We start from the raw sequence: 18,126 nt of genomic DNA on the forward strand, positions 1-18,126 counted from the left end.
CCAGGCTGTGGCCAGACTTAGTCCCCAACCCGGAGGAGACCCCAGGTGGCCCTTGGTGGGCAGTGGTCACTGCACACTCCGCCTGCCAGACTGTGCTGCCCCCACTGATGCATGGGGCTGCAGGGCAGGCAGGGCCCATGTGGGCGAGTGAACCAGAGACCACCCGGCCCAGGCCCGGCCGTTGCCGTCTGCAGAGTCCTTTGTGTCTTAGTCTCAGCAGGGTCAGCCAGGAGATACCCCCAGAGCTTCCCCAGCTCCAGGAATGTGGTGGAAGGCAGGGGCTCCCGGGGACAAGGAGGCTTCGTGGGCTGTCAGTCATAAACACGGTTGCTCTAAGTTTGGAGAAAACATGGGCTCAGTGCTGGGAGGGGTACCGGTGTGGGCCTTGGGCCAAGAGCCCCCAACTTAGACCTGAGGGCCATTGGGATTAGAACCCCAGTGACTGGGGCTGCGCCTGCCTCCACACCCCTTCCGGGGGTCCTGGGGGCAGCCAGCATGTCCAGAGACCAGTGCCTGATGTGGGCAGTGGGCCCTGGTCTCTGCCAGCCCAGCAGGTTGGCAGCTGTAGGGTGGGAGCCTGGGCCGGGAAGCGGGTGCAGGCAGGGGGAGGGCAGGACCGGGAGGAGGGGGCCCCAAGCCCCTCTGAGAGGCCCCTTCCCCCGGCAGCTCTGGACACGTCCAACATGATGGTCAAGAAGCAGGTGTTTGAGCTGCTGGCCGCCCTGTGCATCTACTCGCCAGAGGGCCACGCCCTGACCCTGGACGCCCTGGACCATTACAAGGTGAGCCACGTGTGGCGGGGCCGCACCGGAGCCCGGGGGCACACTGACCCCTGCCCGCCCCCCCACCCTGCAGACAGTGTGCGGCCAGCAGTACCGCTTCAGCGTCATCATGAGTGAGCTCTCGGACAGCGACAACGTGCCCTACGTGGCCACCCTGCTCAGCGTGGTCAACGCCATCATCCTCGGCCCAGAGGACGTCCGCGCCCGCGCCCAGCTGCGCAGCGAGTTCATCGGTAACCTTGACCTCCGCGCCAGGCCCTGGCTACCCGGCCTGCGCTGCCCACTTCTGGGGCGATGCCCCTCGCCCCTCTCCAGGGCCCCGGGGCAGGCTCTGCTTGGGCCTGGGGAGCCTCCTGCCCTCCTGCGCCCTTCAGTGGACGCAGGGCCTCAGGACCCCTGGACGGTAGTGCTGGAGGGATCCTGGTGCAAGGCTGCCGCGTGGAGGGAGGCGGGCGCGCCGGCTGACGTCCAGGCCTGGCCCTGCTGGCTATGGCGTGACTGTTCCCCGGGCACCACGCGTGTCCAGTGCGGTCTTCCCAGAGCCCCATGCCTCCAGCAAGCCGAGGGAGCGGGTTCCCCTCCTGCCCCACAAGCTGGGCACTGTGGGTGGTGGGAGTGAGTCCGGGGAAAGGGTGGAGGGGAAAGTGTCCCACGTGCCAATGATCTGCTTGTCCCTTCCCAGGGCTGCAGCTGCTGGACGTCCTGACGCGGCTGCGGTGAGTCCCCACGCACCTCCCCCCAGCTCCCAATTAGCACCTCCGGGTGGGTGGGGACGGGGGCTTCCCGGAGTAGCCCCGACAGGCCCACCCATCCTGGGACCAGGCCCAGGGAGGACCCAGCCTGCCATCCCTAGCTGGACAGGCCATTCTGCGGAATTTCCCCCAGTGGCCAGCAGCTGCCCCAGAACCAGGGTCCCCGGGTTTAATACAGGATGCCCAGTTAAACAGGAGCGTACCCAGACTGTCAGTGTGTGTCCCAGATATCGCGTGGGACACACTCTGTTTATCAGTGGACCTTTAAAGAAGCCCATGTAGCTAAGAACCCCATCCTGGTCCTAACCAGGACCACGCTCCCCTCAGGGGAGAGGGCGCGGGGCCACCCCATGAGGAGGCTCCCAGCTGATGTGACTGGTGCTGAACTGGCCTTAGTGGAGAGAGGCCTGCTGGATGCAAGGACTGGTCAGGGCTGGCTTTGGTGGGCACAGCACCCCAGCTCAGGCCAGCGCCGAGGCTCGGCGGGCCCCCCAGAGGCCTTGGTGCTCCCCTGCCCTCCACCCCACTCCCCACGCAGCGCAGCCGTGCCGTCTCTACATGCAAGTGTGAGAACTCACGCTTCCTGTTCCAAGGGGGGTGGAGCTGACCGGAGAAGCCCACCTGACAGACCACAGCGCCCCCCGCCTCTGCTGTGGGAACCACAGGCCCTGCTCAGGGTGGTCTGCATGTCTGTCCAGGGAGGGGCAGCTGGCGTGGGGGGGCGGCCAGCTGAACTCTGCCCCCCCCCCCCGCCTCCCTCACCCCAGAGACCTGGAGGATGGGGACCTGCTGATCCAGCTCGAGGCCTTCAGGGAGGCCAGGGCCGAGGACGAGGAGGAGCTGCTGCGGGCCTTCGGCGGCATTGACATCAACAGCCACCAGGAGGTCTTCTCCGCACTCTTCCACAAGGTGCGCGCCGCGGGCAGCGCCTCCCAGGACTCGGGGAGGCGGGGGGGGGGTGGGGGGAGGAGGTCCAGGGCTCAGAGGGGCGTCCTGTCCCACTCACACCCCGCCCTACTGGGCCGCGGGCAGCTCCAGAGCCACACCCGGAGCCCACAGGGGTGGGGGACTGCAGAGGCGGAGCCTGGGGCGGGGACCCAGCAGGACAGGGTGGCTGCGTGGTCCTGGGCCTAGCAGCCCGGCCGCTGTGGGGTGGTCCAAGGGGACGCTGGGACGAGTGAGAGGCTGAGACGGAGCTGAGTTCCAGTCCAGCCCAGGCCCCGTCTTCCCTGAACCCGGCAGCTCTCAGCCAGGGGCCGGGGTCTGCAGAGGCCGTCCAAAAACAGCTGGAGACATTGGGGCTGTCACTCTGGGCAGGGGCGCTTCCAGTGGGCGGGGACCAGGGGCACTGCTAACACCCCACAGGGCATGGGCAGCCCCCACACGCTGACCTGGCCCCTGATGTCACCAGTGTGCCCATCGGGGAGCCCTAACTCAGGCTCATTACCGGGGCTCTCCTTGTAGCTCAGTAGGTAAAGACTCCACCTGCAATGCGGAAGACTTGGGTTCAATTCCTGGGTGGGGAAGATCCCCTGGAGAAGGGCATGGCAACCCACTCCAGTATTCTTGCCTGGGAAATGCCCATGGATGGAGGAGCCTGGCAGGGCCTACAGTCCATAGGGTTGCAGAGTTGGACACCACCGAGCGACTCCACCACCACCACCACCTGGGGCGTAGGGACCCTCGCGGGGGCGGGTGACGCCCACCAACCCGCACTTCTCACCCGCCCCCCAGGTGAGCTGCTCCCCCGCGTCTGCCCACCTGCTGTCCGTGCTGCAGGGCCTCCTGCACCTGGAGCCCAGCCTCCGCTCCAGCCAGCTGCTCTGGGAGGCCCTGGAGAACCTGGTGAACCGGGCGGTGCTCCTGGCCACAGACGGTGAGCCGGCGGGGCTGGGGGAGGAGCACAGAGCCCACAGCCCCAGTCTGCGTCCCCCTCCCCGACCCCAGCCGGGTGGGCAGGCGGAGTTCTCGGCCTGCGGGTGGAGGAGGCCAGCCTTGGCCCCTGACCCCATCCTAAGCCCGGATGTCCCCACCCCAGGCCAGGAGTGCACCCTGGAGGAGATGGTTGAACGCCTCCTGTCCATCAAGGGCCGGCCCCACCCCCGCTCCCTGGACAAGGCCCACAAGAGCACCCAGGCCGACCTTGGCCAGAGCCAAAGGGGCAGCTCCCCGCAAAACTCTGGCGCCCCGACGGCAGACCTGGGGGACCAGCAGCCAGCTGCGGCCCTCGGCAGCCCTCTCGTCGCCAGCGTCCAGGGCGAGCGCGGGCCGGCACCGCAGCCAACAGCCCCGGAGCAGCTGGAGCGCCCCCCGCCCCCGCCGGCGCCCCCGCTCCCTGGCCCCACGACCGTGCCCCCTCCCCCGCCCCCTCCCCCGCCGCCCCCTCCCCCGCCGCCGCCCCCGCCCCCGCCCCTGCCGAGTATGAGGGCTGCATTCCCCTCGCCCCCGCCGCCCCCGCCACCCCCACTGCCTAACTCTGCTGGGACCATACCGCCCCCACCGCCCCTCCCGGGCCTGGGGGGCCCGCCCCCACCTCCCCCACCGCCCCTCCCGGGCCTGGGGGGCCCGCCCCCACCTCCCCCACCTCCCCTCCCGGGCCTGGGGGGCCCGCCCCCACCTCCCCCACCGCCCCTCCCGGGCCTGGGGGGCCCGCCCCCGCCGCCACCCCTGCCCGGGGTCTCCGGGCCCCCTACCGCGGACGGCGTGGAGGAGATCATCGTGGCCCAGGTGGATGGCGGCCTGGGCTCGGCCTGGGTCCCCCGCCACCGGCGCGTGAACCCTCCCACCCTGCGCATGAAGAAGCTGAACTGGCAGAAGCTGCCATCCAGTGTGGCCCGCGGTGAGGCCCGGCCCCCACGGCTTCCCTCCCGGGGCAGGGGGCGGGGACAGGTCAGGGGTCGCCCCTCAGGCTCCTGTGCTCCCACACGCCCCCTGGAGGCTGGCGGGTCTCTGCTGCTGGGGCCCTGCACTGCGTGGGCCCAGGGGCTGGGCGTGCTGATGCGGAGAGAAGGTCAAGGCCAAGGGTGGCTAGAGGCCAGGTCACCGGCCGGCCTGGACACGGGGCCCTGGGCACGCGCACGCACGTACACAACATGGCATCAGCTGGAGGGCTTCTTTGGCTGGGCATTCATCAAGTGCCTGCTGTATGCTTGCCCTGGGCCGGGCCCCAGGCAGGGCACCCCTGCCAGCCCTCCAGGCCTGCACCAGCTGCCTCTGGACTTGGGGGTCAGGCGTGAGCCTGATTGGAGCCCCCTCACCCACAGAGCGCAGCTCCATGTGGGCAACGTTGAGCAGCCCCGACACCGAGGTGGTGGAGCCCGACTTCTCCAGCATCGAGCGGCTCTTCTCCTTCCCCACGGCCAAACCCAAGGAGCAGGCCGTGGCCCCGGCCAGGAAGGAGCCCAAGGAGGTAGGGATGGGGATGGGGCTCAGACAGGGCTCCGTCGCCGCCCTCCAGGTACTGACGGGCTGGGGCTGTTTTACAGATCACTTTTCTGGACTCCAAGAAGAGCCTGAACCTCAACATCTTCCTGAAGCAGTTTAAATGGTGAGCATCCAGGATCTCCATGCCTGGGTCAGAAGCCCAGCCTCTGCCGTGGCCCATCTTGGGCTCAGCAGTGCCCTCTGCAGGCCGCCCTGGGAAGTGTACACCCCATCCCTGGGACTGCAGTCAGTCAGATAATAGCAGCAAAGGATTCCCGCTGGGGGCCCTGAAGACCACCAGTCCAGCCTCCCTGGGGAATATGAGACCCAGAGAGTGGCAGGGATCCCCTAAAGCCACAGATGGGTGGTGGCAGCGGCGGGCCAAGGACCTGGCCCTGCTTCCCTGCCCTGAGTGCTTCCTAGCGGTAGGTGCCCTGCCCAGGAGCTCACTAGGTACCGCTGAGCCTTCACCCTGTGTCCTGAGCAGCCCCCTGGAAGGAGGCAGGGGGCGCTCGGGCAGCTGGGGAGTGCGTCATTCAGCCGCGACCTGGGCAGGTGGCCTGCCTTCTCTGTGCCCTGAGACTCCCTAGGTGGAGGGAAAAAGCCTGCTGTGACCGGTGTGGGGCTGTGGGCCCAGGGCCATCCCAGGCAAGCAGGGTCCCAGGAGGCTGAGAGCTGTGGCTCGTGCCGTCCTTGGCCACCCCCACCCTCTTGCCCCTCCAGCTCCAACGAGGAGGTCACCGCCATGATCCGGGCTGGGGACAGCACCAAGTTCGACGTGGAGGTCCTCAAGCAGCTCCTCAAGCTTCTTCCGGAGAAGCATGAGGTGAGTAAGTGGGGCAACAGGTGAGCCCGGGCCCCTCCATGTAGAGCTGCTCCTGTGAGCGGGCTGCAGTGAGCACATGTGGGCGCCTCCCGCAGATCGAGAACCTGCGCTCCTTCACGGAGGATCGGGCCAGGCTCGCCAGCGCCGACCAGTTCTACCTCCTCCTGCTGAGCATCCCCTGGTCAGCCGGTAGACCCCGGGGTGGGCGGGGGTTGAGGGCGGCAGCTGGGCCTGGGCCCAGAGCAGACGACAGGGCTGTGCAGACCCCTGCCTGGGGTTCCATGAAGGGTAGGGGCCGACATCTCTGGTGCAGCCCCCAGCCTCGGGGCCCTCCAAGGGGCCCTGTGGGGTCCAGCCCTTCCTCCAGGCCAGGGACGTTGTGGGGGTGGGTGGTGGGCAGGGCTCCATGGCCTCCTGCAGGCCGGCCCAGGCCCTCCTGTGTGATCCCTCTGCTCTAGGAGGGGACTGTCCCACAGAGGGCGACTGCCCTTGTCCTCGGCACCTGGGGGCTTGTCCAAAGTGCTCTTGCTGAGCTCTCCCAGTTCTGGCGGATCCCATGTGGGGCCTGGCCCGGGAATGTGCATGTTGAACCAGGCCAGGCCATGAGACCCCCGGCAGCTCCGAGCTGAGAGGACCCTGCGGGTCCCAGGCAGGTGGATGGGGGCCACTGGAGCCTGAACTCCTGCTCTGCCGCCCCAGCTACCAGCTTCGGATCGAGTGCATGCTGCTGTGTGAGGGCACAGCCGTCGTGCTGGACATGGTGCGGCCTAAGGCCCAGCTGCTGCTCACCGCCTGTGAGAGTGAGTGCAGATGCAGGGCTGGGCGGGCTGGCCCTGGACAGCGCCTGTGGGTGCTGAGCTTCCCCTTCCCACAGACCACCGCCCGGTACTGAGGGCCATGCCATGCATGCAGTCACGTGTGCACACGCCATGTGGTCACACACACACACATACACATGCCCACACACATGTTCCCACACATATATACGTGCACGTATGCACACGTGCATGTGCTTGGAAACACCCACACGCTCTCACATATGTGCACATGCACACGCTCTTGCACACTTGCACACATGTAGACACGTGCATGCACACTCACAGGTGCACACACATGCACACATGTAGATGTGTGTATACATGTGCTATCACACAGATGCCCACATGCATGTACACGTGTGCACACGTTCTCACACGTGCACGTGCACGTGCTCTTGGACACATGCAGACATCTGTGCGTGCACATGCTCTTGGTACACATGTGCACATGCTCTCGCACGCATGTACACATGCATGCACACACATGCGTGCAGGTATGTACATGCATGTGCTCTCACACGTCCACAGGTGCACACATGCATGCACATGCTTTCACACACATGCACACACGTCCCACTTTCCCTGAGCGAGGAGCCAGGGAGTCACCACAGCCACGTGGCAGGGACATGGACGGGATGGACCGCCGAGGCATAACCCGGTTCTGCTGGGCATGCATTCAGGGATGATGCCCCTGTCACCTCGACCACAGAGCCGAGAGCCAAGGTGGCTGCAGGTTCCAGAAGGTCCCCTCAGCGTCCTCGCCCACAGAACGGGCACTGGGGTTCAGGGAGCACTTGCTGGTGGCATGCCCCAAGCTTCCTGGGGTCAGGGCTCCACCGCCCTGCCCCTCCCTCAGGCCCCGCGCCCCTGTCCCACCCTGGGCGGAGCCTGGGGGCCAGGCCAGGGGGAGGCATGAAGGGACCTTGTCCTGCAGGCCTGCTCACCAGTCACCGGCTGCCCGTCTTCTGCCAGCTGATCCTGAAAATCGGGAACTTCCTCAACTACGTGAGTGGATGGCACCCAGCCCACCCCTGCTCCCAGACCCCCGACCCACACCCCTCTACCAGCCCAAGGGACTCCGTCCCCGCCCTCCCCTCACAGGGCAGCCACACTGGGGATGCTGACGGCTTCAAGATAAGCACACTGCTGAAGCTCACAGAGACCAAGTCCCAGCAGAGCCGGGTCACACTGCTGCACCATGTGCTGGAGGTACTGGTGGCGAGGAGGGGGGTGCCTCCTGAGTGCAGCACACAGGTCCAGAGGCCCTGGGGGCCCCACCCAGCCCCCCAGGTCTCCCCTTTGCAGCACTGTCCCGCCCTGCAGCCCGCACCCACTCTGACCAGCCCCCGTCCCGCCCCAACCCTGGGACAGCAAAACTGTGAGAATTGCAGTCAGGCCCAAGGGAAGCCCTGGAGGCTCAAGGTGCCGGGGGTTTCCCCGAGGGACGTGGACCAGAGCTGCTGAGGGTGGGGCTTGCATGGCGGCCTTGGGTGTGTCGCCTCAGTGGGCCTCACTGGACACGTTGTGCTGCAGGAAGTGGAGGAGAACCACCCCGACCTCCTGCAGCTACCCCAGGACCTGGAGCTGCCTGCCCGAGCCGCAGGGTAGGTGCTTCCCCTCCCCTGCCCACTCCCTGGCCGGTGCAGCTGGGCTCAACTGGGCTGCTCCAGTGCTGGGGCCCCACCCTGGACCCCAGATCTGCTGCCTGACAGTCTCCCCCTTTGGCACAGGGCCTTTTGTCCACTGTGGCCTGTCCCTGCGCAGCCTAGAGGGACGGGGAGTGACCCAGCCACGGTCACACCAGGGGCTGGTCTAGCACGGCCCCCTCACGAGGCTGACTTTCATGACATGTCCATGCTGCCCCCATTGTACAGTCAGGGAAGCTGAGGCCCCAGGAAGTAGGGTCAGGTCTGTGGGATCACATAGCCCAGGGGCTTCTCGGAGGGCAGGGTCCACACTCAGCACTGGCTGGCCCAGCTCCATGCCACCGTGGAAGGTTCTCTGGTCCTGGGGAGGCTGAGCCTTGCAGAGTCAGGCAAGGAGGGCAGGCTGAGCCGTCGGGGTCACTGTCCTGACACCACCAGCCCAGGACCTTCTCAGGTGGGCGTTTGACCCCACACTGCTCAGCCCACCCTAGAGCTCTGACATGCCTCTGGCAGCCAGCGTGCTGTCGGGGGCCGCTGTCCCTGAGGGTGTGCTGTCCGGGGGCCCCGCTGTCCTAGCAAGGCTGGACGGCAGCTTTTGACTGGTGCCTTCAGGATCAACCTGGATGCCATCCACTCGGAGTCCAGCACTAACCTGAAGAAGCTCCTGGAGATGGAGCGGAAAGTGTCCTCCTCCATCCCGGAGGTGCAGGAGCAGTACTCCCACCGCCTCCAGGCAAGTGCTGGGCGGGCACAGCCCTGTCCAGGGCTGGAGTGTCTGCCGGGCCTGGGGTCTACTGTAAAGGGGGAGCGCGAGCCGGGTGGGTGAGCCTGGGGAGGAGAGAGCTAGAGCGAGGGCCCCTGCAGGAGAACAGCCCCTGCTCCTGGCCCCCAGGCGGTTTCCGCAGCTGAGGGGTCTCGCCTGATGTTGGGCTGAAGGGCTCAGCCCCCCGGCCCTCAGAGCCCTGGCGACGGCTGCCTGCAGGGCTTGTGCTAGTGGCCGGCCTGCTGTGGCCGCACCTAGCGCTCCAGAGGCTCGGGAGCAGGCATCTCCCGTGACAGCGGGTGGGGCCCTGGCCCCGGCCAGCCCCTGACCCTTCGCAGGCCCCGATCCCGCCCCCGGCCCCCTCCCACCACAGGCCCCCGGCCCCTCCCACTGCAGGCCCCGACCCCGCCCCCGGCCCCCTCCCACTGCAGGCCCCGCCCCCGCCCCCGGCCCCCTCCCACCACAGGCCCCCGGCCCCTCCCACTGCAGGCCCCGACCCCGCCCCCGGCCCCTCCCACCGCAGGCCCCCGGCCCCTCCCACCGCAGGCCCCGACCCCGCCCCCGGCCCCTCCCACCGCAGGCCCCGACCCCGCCCCGGCCCCTCCCACCACAGGTCCCCCCCCTCGGCCCCACCCCTTGCCCCCCAGGCCATGACTCGCTCCTCCCCGCGTCTCCCCTCTACACAGGCCAGCATCACAGACTCGCAGGCTCTGGAGGAGGTGTTCCAGGCCATCGAGCAGAAGCAGCTGGAGCTGGCTAGTTACCTGTGTGAGGACGCCCAGCAGCTATCTCTGGAGGACACGCTCAGCACCATGAAGACCTTCCGGGATCTCTTCCTCCGCGCCCTGAAGGTGGGTGGGAGGATGTGTGGTGGGCTTGCGGTCCCCGCTGTCCCCGAGCAGAGCAGGCGGAATTGGGGTGCCGGAGGCTTGGGGTCACGGGCTGCGTCCGTCCCGCAGGAGAACAAGGATCGGAAGGAGCAGGCAGCCAAGGCTGAGAGGAGGAAGCAGCAGCTGGCAGAGGAGGAGGCCCGCAGGCCGCGGGGCGAGGGCGGCAAAGCCGGTGAGCCGGGCAGCGGGCGGCTGGGGACCACCCAGTCTGGGCTGTGGCCTTTCCTCCCTCCTCGAAAGTTGAGGAGCCACTGCCCCTCCCTCTCGGGGTCTCTGGGGACGCTGGGCAGTGTCCCTGAGGGTCTCTGGGCTCCTCAGCCAGGAGGGGAGGCGGGAAGCAAGAAGAGGTGTGTGTCATCGACGCCCTGCTGGCTGACATCAGAAAGGGCTTCCAGCTGCGTAAGACCGCCCGCGGCCGAGGGGACGCAGAGGCAGCCAGCAGGGCAGCCGCCACCGACCCCCCGAGGAACAAGGCACCTGGTGAGACCCTCCACCACCTCCCGTCACCCTTCCCTTCTCACCATCCTTGCAGCCTAGTGCCTCCCTTCCTCCAGGAAGCCCTCCTTGATTGCACAGGAGAGCCTGCCCCTCTGTTGCCCTGAGATAAGGGGCACTTCACTCCCATGATGCTTGCACACATCTCTGCTGCAGCAGAGGGTTCCCTGGTAGCTGTGACAGCCATTCGTCCGGCCCCCAGGCGGGCAGGAGAGCTGGGCCAATGGACTCGTTGACATATGCCCTGGGGCTCAGAGGGGCTCTGAGGTGGCTGGGGGAGGCGGGACGAGGCTCTGGGGTGGGACCCTCCACTGCTGGGCAGGCTGCCTTGGGGGCTCAGGGGGAAGGAATGACATACGTCATCGCCGTGGGCCCAGTGTGCCCTGATCCCCCACGCTGGGCACAGACCATGGAATCCAGGGCCCAGGCCTGCCCCGTGGGAACCCACTCGACCACCAGGGAAGGCTTCCCAGGGAGGAGGCTTCACAGGACAGGCGGTATTGACTTGGGACATCCTGAGCAGGGCCCTGGGGGTTGGGTTCACTCAGGGGGTGGGGCCTGTACCCTCCACTGACCGGTACTTCATCCACAGCCGCCACCAGGGACCCCGTGGGAGGTGCCAGCCCCCCCACCTCTGAGCCTGGTCTGGACACTGCAGCCGCCAGGGAGCCCCAGGGCTGGGACCTCGCGGATGCCATTCCCACCAGCCGCCAGCCCGCTGGAGACTCATCAGAGACGGGTGGCCCTGGGGCCCTGGAGAGGCGCTCTTCCTGGTACACAGATGCCAGCGATTTCCTGCCCACGGAGGACCCCCAGGGCCCCCAGCCCCCTGCAGGGGCTTGGCCAGTGGTACTGGGAGACGCTCAAGCCCTGAAGCCCCTCGACTTCAGTGACCAGCGCCCCAAAGCCATGGATCTGAGCCCAGACGCTGAGGAGCCCCTGGCCACACTGGGTGCCCGCCAGGCTGAGGCCAGCAGTGCAGATGAGGGCCTGGAGGACGCAGCTGCCCACTGCCGCCGCGCCGGCCTCCCCGCTGCAGGCCCTGACGAGGACGGGGACGGGGAGCTCACGGCCCCAGACTCCGCGCTGGACACCTCCCTGGACAGGTCCTTCTCCGAGGATGCCGTGACTGACTCGTCAGGGTCCAGCACCCTCCCCAGGGCTCAGGGCCGGACGTCAAAGGGCACAGGCAAACGGAGGAAGAAGCGCTCCTCCAGGAACCAGGAAGGTAACTCAGGCCCTGTCCCTCCCCACCCTGTGGAGCAGGGGTGCCGGGCGGGCGAGTCACGGGGCTGTGTTCCTCCCCACCCTGCGGAGCAGGGGTCCTGGGCGGGCGAGTCAGCGGGGCTGGGGGCATCGACATGTGGTCCGAGCTCATCCATCCCACGCCGGGGCCTGGACCTCCCCTGAGGCCGGCCGCTGCCCCCGAGTGGGTGATTCCCCGACCCCCCACACCTGCCGCAGAGGAGACAGCAGTGTCTCTGCACCGGGGAGGGCCCCACCCGGCAGCTGCACCCCTAACCCACTACCTCTGCCCGGTGATGCCAGCCCCAGCCGGGCGTGGCGGGGGGCCTGGGGAGCTGCTGCACTTCGACTCCGTGTCCATGTGGCCCCAGCCCCGACTCTGAGTCCAGGGTCGCTCGTGAGGGATGAGCTGTTGAGCGTGTCTCTTTTATTTGGAAGCAGAGGTTGCCCCCGACCCTGACGATAATAAAACAAAAAGGCTCTGTGTGATCCAGTGAGGTAGGTACCCGCCTGGCGCTCAGCACTAACTGGCGGCAGGGCCAGGCCTGCACCGGCTCTCCTGAACACTAACTGCTTCCCCCAGCCCTCCCCGGGACCCTCCTGGTGCCCGGCTTCCCCTCCCGCCCTCTCGGAGCCTCGCTTAGCTGCCTTCCCGTCTCTTCCTGGGGCAGATGGGGCCTCTGCCGCCTGCAGACGGGTGAACGGGGCTCCAGGGCCCTGAGGGTGGGAGAGAGGCCCTCCTGCCTGAGCGGCTGGCTCACTCCCACCCCCAGGGCCTCCCCTTTCTCCGAGTCTCTCCTCAGGGCACCCTCCTCTGGCCCTGGTGCGAGCCACACGCATCCCCAGGGAGCCAGAGAGGGATAGGCAGGCTGCCCGCCTCTGCAGGGGTGCTCAGGCCTCCTTTCTAGGTGGGGAGGAGACCTAGGGATGGGTCTGTAGGTGACTCCCCGGTGACGGGCTCCGGGCCTCCCAGGACCCCTGAAAGTGGGCGGGCCAGTTGGGGTCTTTGACAAGGCTCACAGGTGTGACCAGAGCAACAGGCCTGGGTCCTCGCCACGCACCGGCCTGGGCTGTGGACCATGATCGGATGTGGGGACTGGGAGCCCTGCGGGGTCCGGAGCTGCACGTGGGTGGCCCTGGTTCTCCACGCACCTCCTGCCCGCTGGACTCGAGGCGAGGTCCAGCAGGTGCTGGAGGCTGGGGCAGGGGTGTGGTCCGGGGCAGCTCTGGCCGCCGGGCACAGCCTTTCCCTATGCTCCAGGGGTCGCCCCGGGGGGTTGCCAGCTGGGCTCTCTGCTCTGACACACCTGCCTTCACTTTACAGGAGCCCTGCACAGCCCTCGGGGCCAGGATCCTGCCTTGCAGCCCTAGCTGCTGGCCCTGGGTGTGGGGGACCTTGCGGGGTGCCTCTGTGGGTTTGGGGACAGCAGCCACATGTGACCACTGTCTGGTGAAGATCACTGAGCCCAGTGTGGGGTCTGAGCTCCCTCGAGCTCCCCCCGCCAGCCCCTCATCCCCGGGTTAGGAGGGAGGGAGAGCCCCTCCTCTTTGTCTCCCCGCTTTTTGTTTGGAAAAAAACTTCAAGTTGAAGGAAGATTTGTAAGAAGGTCCCAGTGGACACCATCTACTCTTCACCTTGAAATTTCAAAAACATGCAAAATATAGGAAAACTGCTAACATCTGCTTCCTTCTCCCACCCACACCCGCTCCCCACGCACCTTCACAGATCAGTTTGAGTCGTCAGGACACTCCACCCCTGGGCTCGTCCCTGGTCCCCAGGTCAGGGCTGTTCCCCACCACATACCTGGACGGCGAGCCAGCCTCCCCTGCAGCCTCAGGGCGGCCCCGCGTCTCCGTCTGCCCGTTGTGGCCATTGCTTTGCTTTTCTGGACCGAGGTCCTACTGGGACCGCACACCCAGTCGCCCCCGTCTTGTGTCACGCTGAAGACACAAGTCACTTTGGGGGCATGCTGTTCGTCCCCCGCCGGGTCCAGATTGCGTTGGGGGCAGGACCCACACCCAGTGACAGGAGTCCTCCCCAGAGCACCGCAGGAGGGGCTCACAGGCCCGTCTGCCCCGTGCTCAGCGGCACGGACACCAGTTGAGAGGTCAGCTGGCGGTTTCGGCGGACCCTCTGCTGCCCGAGTGTGGCTTTCACTCTGGGATGAGTGAGCAGCCAGTGGGCGAGGCCAGGGGTGGCTCTCAGTCTGCACTTTGGTTTCTGTCCTGTCCTTCCTCCCACGAGCTTCCCTGCTGCCCTCGCCCTGGTGGGCAGTGTCAGGGGCGGGTGGTCTGTGCCCACGCTGCAGTGCTCCCATGCCCACGGGACGAGTGGCCTTAGGCCGCCTCCTCGGGTCCTTTCTTAAGGACAGCCGCGCCCCCTCCATCTGCCCACCCCCGCCGGCCGGCCCCTGCCTGCCGACTCCTCGTGGGGCAGGGCCCCAAGCGGGAGTGACCGACCATCTGCTTCTGCCCCGGTTGTTCTCGTCTGTCTCTTCCGAGCACTGATGCCCACGCCCCACGAGCTGCCTGGGTCCGTGGGGGCCAGGAGAGCAGGGCCTTTGGGGGAAACAGCCAGGCAAGGGTCCCTGGACTCGAGAGTGTGGAGGGCACTGGGTGCACACAGGAGCAGGAATTGGGGGCCGGGGGGTGCTGGTGCCCTGAGGATGGAGCAGAAAGAGCGCAGGAGGCCCCCCCTGAGGGGCTGGTGGTGAAGTGGCCGAGTGAGCCCCAGGGAGAGCCGGCGATAGTGGGCCGGAGAGTGTGGCCAGGGTGGGACTCGGGAACAGGACACCGTGGAGACCCTGCCTGCCCGTCTCAGGCGAGAAGCATGCCTGGCAACCCCGGTCTGGACAGGTGGACGGGAACCAGCCTGCTGGGGGTCAGCTGGCACCTGCCGCCTGGGGGCACCTCGCTGCTCCAGAGAAAGGGCCTCTGAGGTGGGCACCGTGCCACGGCCCCCAGCCAGGCCGCTCTGACCACGTTCTCTCCTCTCCCCACAGGCCTCAGGCCCAGGTCCAGAGCCAAGTAAGAGGAGCCACAGCAGGGCTGCCGGGCGAGCTGTTGGTCGGGGCCCCGGGCCAGACGGGGCCAGCCCCCGGGAAGCCCAGACTCCGTGCCTTACCCGGCCTCACTGCGGCCTCTCGGAGCCTCGGGCCGTTGAGGCCAGGATCCCCTGGCACCCCCCTGGCCTGCCTGCACGCCCCTGCCCTCGTGGTCTGCTTTCTAAATGCCGCCGCCCAGCCCCGACCCACACCGCATGCACCATGGCCCCCACCCGGCCACCTGGGGGGGTGGGTCCAGTGGCTGCGTCCGGGGCACCCCGAGCTTGTGACCTGGCTCCCAGATTCCCCTGGGGACAGGCCCTCACAGACCTCCCCGCCGAAGTGGCGGAGCCAGGGAGGACCGGAGCCCCGCTCCACAGCTCTGCCCCCAACTCAGTTGGGCTGAAGCAGTCGTTTTTAACTGAAATGGGATGATCTGTGGGTTTCTACTGTTTTATGTGGCCAAGCTGGGGACAGGTAGGTGGGTGAGAGGACCCAGGGCCTTTGGGTAGAGGCAGGCTGTCTGGCCGTGCACAGGAGAGCCAAGGCCCCTCTACTCAGAAGAGGGAGACCCCCATGGAGTTGGCACCCACCCCCACACCTCCAGCCCTGAGGTGGGGAGGGGGCTGCCCTTGGGGTCCCTTCGTCAACAAGACACTGGGCCTGCACCTGCTGAGGGGAGGCCAGGATCCAGGCCGAGGGGCCAGAGGGGCTGCCATCTCCTCACTGACCTGTGGGCCCCTTGCACTGTCCCCGCCCTGTGTGTGTGCTACCAAGACTGGAGAAACTTTGGCCAATAAAGAACAAGGCTAGCCCAGCAGGGACTATGATGTGTTTACAACTCATGGGTGAATGTGGTGTGACCACAACGGCTGTGATGATGTGGGTGGATGGACGGATGATGGACAGATGGGTGGGTGGATGAATGGATGTGTGGACAGGTGAGTAGAGGAAGGGAGGAATAGACAGGTGGATGGATGGATGGGTGGCTGCGTTGGCAGGAAGGTGGATGGGGGGATGGAGGGGCCTCGCTGCCTCCACAGAGCACCTGGGAGAGCGGCAGGGCGGACGGCGAGCAGACGCAGCGCCCTGGTGAGACGAGCATAGCCCCATGGGGCCGTAACTTACACGCGTAAACGTTGCCCGTTGTAAGTGTGCATAATGCAGCTGCCTTTCCAGCAGATTCACAAGGCTGTGCAGTCGTCACGGTCTACTTTTGGAACACTTCCGTCCTCGCCCTGAAGCTCCTGCGTTCCCCCTCCCCACGGCCCCAGCAGCCGCTGCACTGCCTTCTGTTGCTACGGGTTGACCTTCCGTGGACATTTCACTTGAGCAGAATCGGACAGCACATGGCCTCCTGTGACGGGCTCACTTCCTCTGGTGTGACTTGGAGACAGCTGCGCTGTGTGCACTGTTGAGTGTGTCAGGACGCCATTCTTTCGTGTGGCTGAGTGGCGTTCTGGTGGACGGACACACCACATTCTGTCCGTCCGTTCTCCTGTCCGTGGACACCCTGGCAGTCTCCGTGCAAGGCTCTGTGAGCCACACTGCTGTGAATCTCTGTGTTCTGCATGTCCGTCTTCATTGCTCGGGGACAGATTCCTAGGACAAGAATGGCTGGGTCATATGCCAAGTTTTATATTCAACTTTTTAAGAAACCGCCAAACTTTGTTCCAAAGCGTCTGCACCAGCGTTCATTCCTGCCCTGTCTCAGGTTCAGAGGTGTGTGTCCTGGGGCATCGTGTGCGGTGTGCAGTGAGGTCACACAGGGAGCCCTGTGCTGCCCCAGCTTTGGGGACAGACCTGCCGCCTGCAGGGCTTCTGCTGGGGAGCGTTCTAATTCGGGCTGGGCCGTGTGACTGGCCGGGCCCCAGCTGCCCGGCCTGGACAGGGCTGTTTATAGAAAAGCCCAACTCCCCCCACCCCCTGGCATGCTGGCTATTTATAGACCAGGGCCTGGGGGAGCGGGTGCCTCAGCCAGCACCTGGCTCTGGAGCCTGTCTGAAACCCCATGGCACTCCCCTGGCCCCCCCAGGCCTCCATCTCACACCTGCTGGCCTGGAGCCCCGGGGTCTCCCCCGGGCAGGGCTCGGGGCAGCAGCCCCCGCACGGGCCCTTCAGCACCAGTGACGGACAGGGAAGCACCCCACTGCCTCAGCAAAGCCCTCTCCAGGCTCCCGGTGGGCATCCTGAGACAAAGAGGAGACCCCCACCCCTCCTGCCCTACCCACCCTCGGTCCCGCCCACCACGGTCCCGCCCCCTCAGCAGGGACACGGCCCGCCTCCCACGCCCTCATTCCCGAAACCCTGCGCCCCCACACCGTGCTCCCAGCAGCACCCCGCGGCTCACCCACCTTCAGCCTCCGCAGCCTTGCACCCAGCCCGCCTGCAGCTGCTCCGGAGGATTCCCAGAGCGGGTGGCCCGGGGGTGGGGGGATAGGAGCATTGCCCGTCCCGTCACCGTCACCGAGGGAGGCCTGGCACCCGACCTGTAACCCGTGGTGTCCCCGTGTGAGAGAAGAGGGACTCGGATACAGGGGCCAAGCGACCTGCCCAGGGTCGGAGCCTGGCTCTGCCCAGGAGCCCAGGGGATGAGGCTGGGGGAGGGGGGGGAGGAGGGAGGGGGAGGATGGGGCGCGGCGCAGACCCCCCTCCCCCTGGCTTGAATCCCTAATCCCCACGAGGGTGTGACAAGAGCAGGCAGGGAATGTCTGGTCTCCCCCTGCCTCGGGCCTGGGAGCCCAGGGAGCTCGGTGGCTCTCTGAGCCCTGGGCAGAGGCCAGGGGGCAGACTCCAGACTCCTCCGTACCAAGAGTGCCCCAGGAAAGGAACTAGAGGTACTGACTCCCAGCCCTGGGGCAGGGGCCGCATAGACCACCCCTACCCCCTGGGGCCTACCCTGACGTTTCTATGACTTGTAGGGCCAGTCATATCCAAGCCCAAAGTCCACCTAGGGTGTGCTGGGCTGCAGTGCACTCAGCCCGAACACGGGAGCCCAGCAGACCATGTGCACCGTCTCTGGGCACCCAGTCTCTGCACAGGAGGAGCAGGAAGGAAGTTTCGGGGTGGGGTCTCCAAGAGACCCACTGTGGCCAGTGAGCACTGAGGCCACCCTCTCCTGTGCCGGCCAGGTGACCTGAGAACACCGTCGCTTCTCCCTGGACCCACAGCCCTGAGAACCGAGGGCAGCTGGAGGGCAGCCACACTCCTGGATGGATGGAGCCCGCCTGCTGATGCCGGGGTGCCCTGTGACAGCAAGGGGGGTCCCCACCCGAGCGGGTGGACGAGGGGACGGGCTGTCTTCTCTGTGGCCACCAGAGGGCGCCCACGCCAGGCCGGGGTCCCGAGTTCACCGCGGGGCAGGTGAGTGCCCAGAGCGCCCCGCGTGGAAAGCAGAGACGCAGCTCCCTTTGGGCAAATTGCAGGCCCGCCCTGGAGGGGA

At 66.9% G+C, this 18,126-nt stretch overlaps 1 protein-coding gene and 1 long non-coding RNA gene across 6 annotated transcripts in view; one reads left to right on the forward strand and one right to left on the reverse strand.

The window, feature by feature from the left end:
- INF2 (inverted formin 2) overlaps positions 1-15,501 on the forward strand; it is a 28,342-nt gene extending 12,841 nt beyond the window's left edge. For 2 of the 4 annotated variants that reach the window (XM_055556779.1, XM_055556776.1), the window contains exons 3-21: positions 667-782; positions 856-1,015; positions 1,465-1,498; positions 2,302-2,443; positions 3,269-3,410; positions 3,573-4,373; positions 4,798-4,943; positions 5,020-5,081; positions 5,681-5,783; positions 5,879-5,964; positions 6,483-6,583; positions 7,536-7,606; positions 7,703-7,810; positions 8,135-8,205; positions 8,860-8,980; positions 9,697-9,861; positions 9,970-10,072; positions 10,219-10,380; positions 10,988-15,501. In XM_055556779.1, coding sequence (XP_055412754.1) covers positions 667-782; positions 856-1,015; positions 1,465-1,498; positions 2,302-2,443; positions 3,269-3,410; positions 3,573-4,373; positions 4,798-4,943; positions 5,020-5,081; positions 5,681-5,783; positions 5,879-5,964; positions 6,483-6,583; positions 7,536-7,606; positions 7,703-7,810; positions 8,135-8,205; positions 8,860-8,980; positions 9,697-9,861; positions 9,970-10,072; positions 10,219-10,380; positions 10,988-11,805 — 3,512 coding nt within the window. In that variant the 3' untranslated portion in view covers positions 11,806-15,501. The remainder of the gene's footprint in view (positions 1-666; positions 783-855; positions 1,016-1,464; positions 1,499-2,301; positions 2,444-3,268; positions 3,411-3,572; positions 4,374-4,797; positions 4,944-5,019; positions 5,082-5,680; positions 5,784-5,878; positions 5,965-6,482; positions 6,584-7,535; positions 7,607-7,702; positions 7,811-8,134; positions 8,206-8,859; positions 8,981-9,696; positions 9,862-9,969; positions 10,073-10,218; positions 10,381-10,987) is intronic. The other 2 variants (XM_055556777.1, XM_055556778.1) reach the window with 2 other exon arrangements.
- On the reverse strand, positions 4,168-17,216 carry LOC129634528 (uncharacterized). 2 transcript variants are annotated; one of them, XR_008705716.1, is made up of 5 exons: positions 17,039-17,216; positions 11,925-16,286; positions 9,775-9,855; positions 8,900-9,075; positions 4,168-7,579 (listed from the first exon to the last, which is right to left on the reverse strand). It is a non-coding gene; the product is annotated as an uncharacterized LOC129634528 (long non-coding RNA). The 2 variants fall into 2 exon arrangements; XR_008705717.1 differs by having other exon boundaries at positions 15,813-16,286; positions 17,039-17,188.
- Positions 17,217-18,126: the final 910 nt, after the last annotated feature.

The sequence above is a fragment of the Bubalus kerabau genome, chromosome 19 (genome assembly GCF_029407905.1).
Source record: "Bubalus kerabau isolate K-KA32 ecotype Philippines breed swamp buffalo chromosome 19, PCC_UOA_SB_1v2, whole genome shotgun sequence".
Taxonomy (NCBI): domain Eukaryota; kingdom Metazoa; phylum Chordata; class Mammalia; order Artiodactyla; family Bovidae; genus Bubalus; species Bubalus kerabau.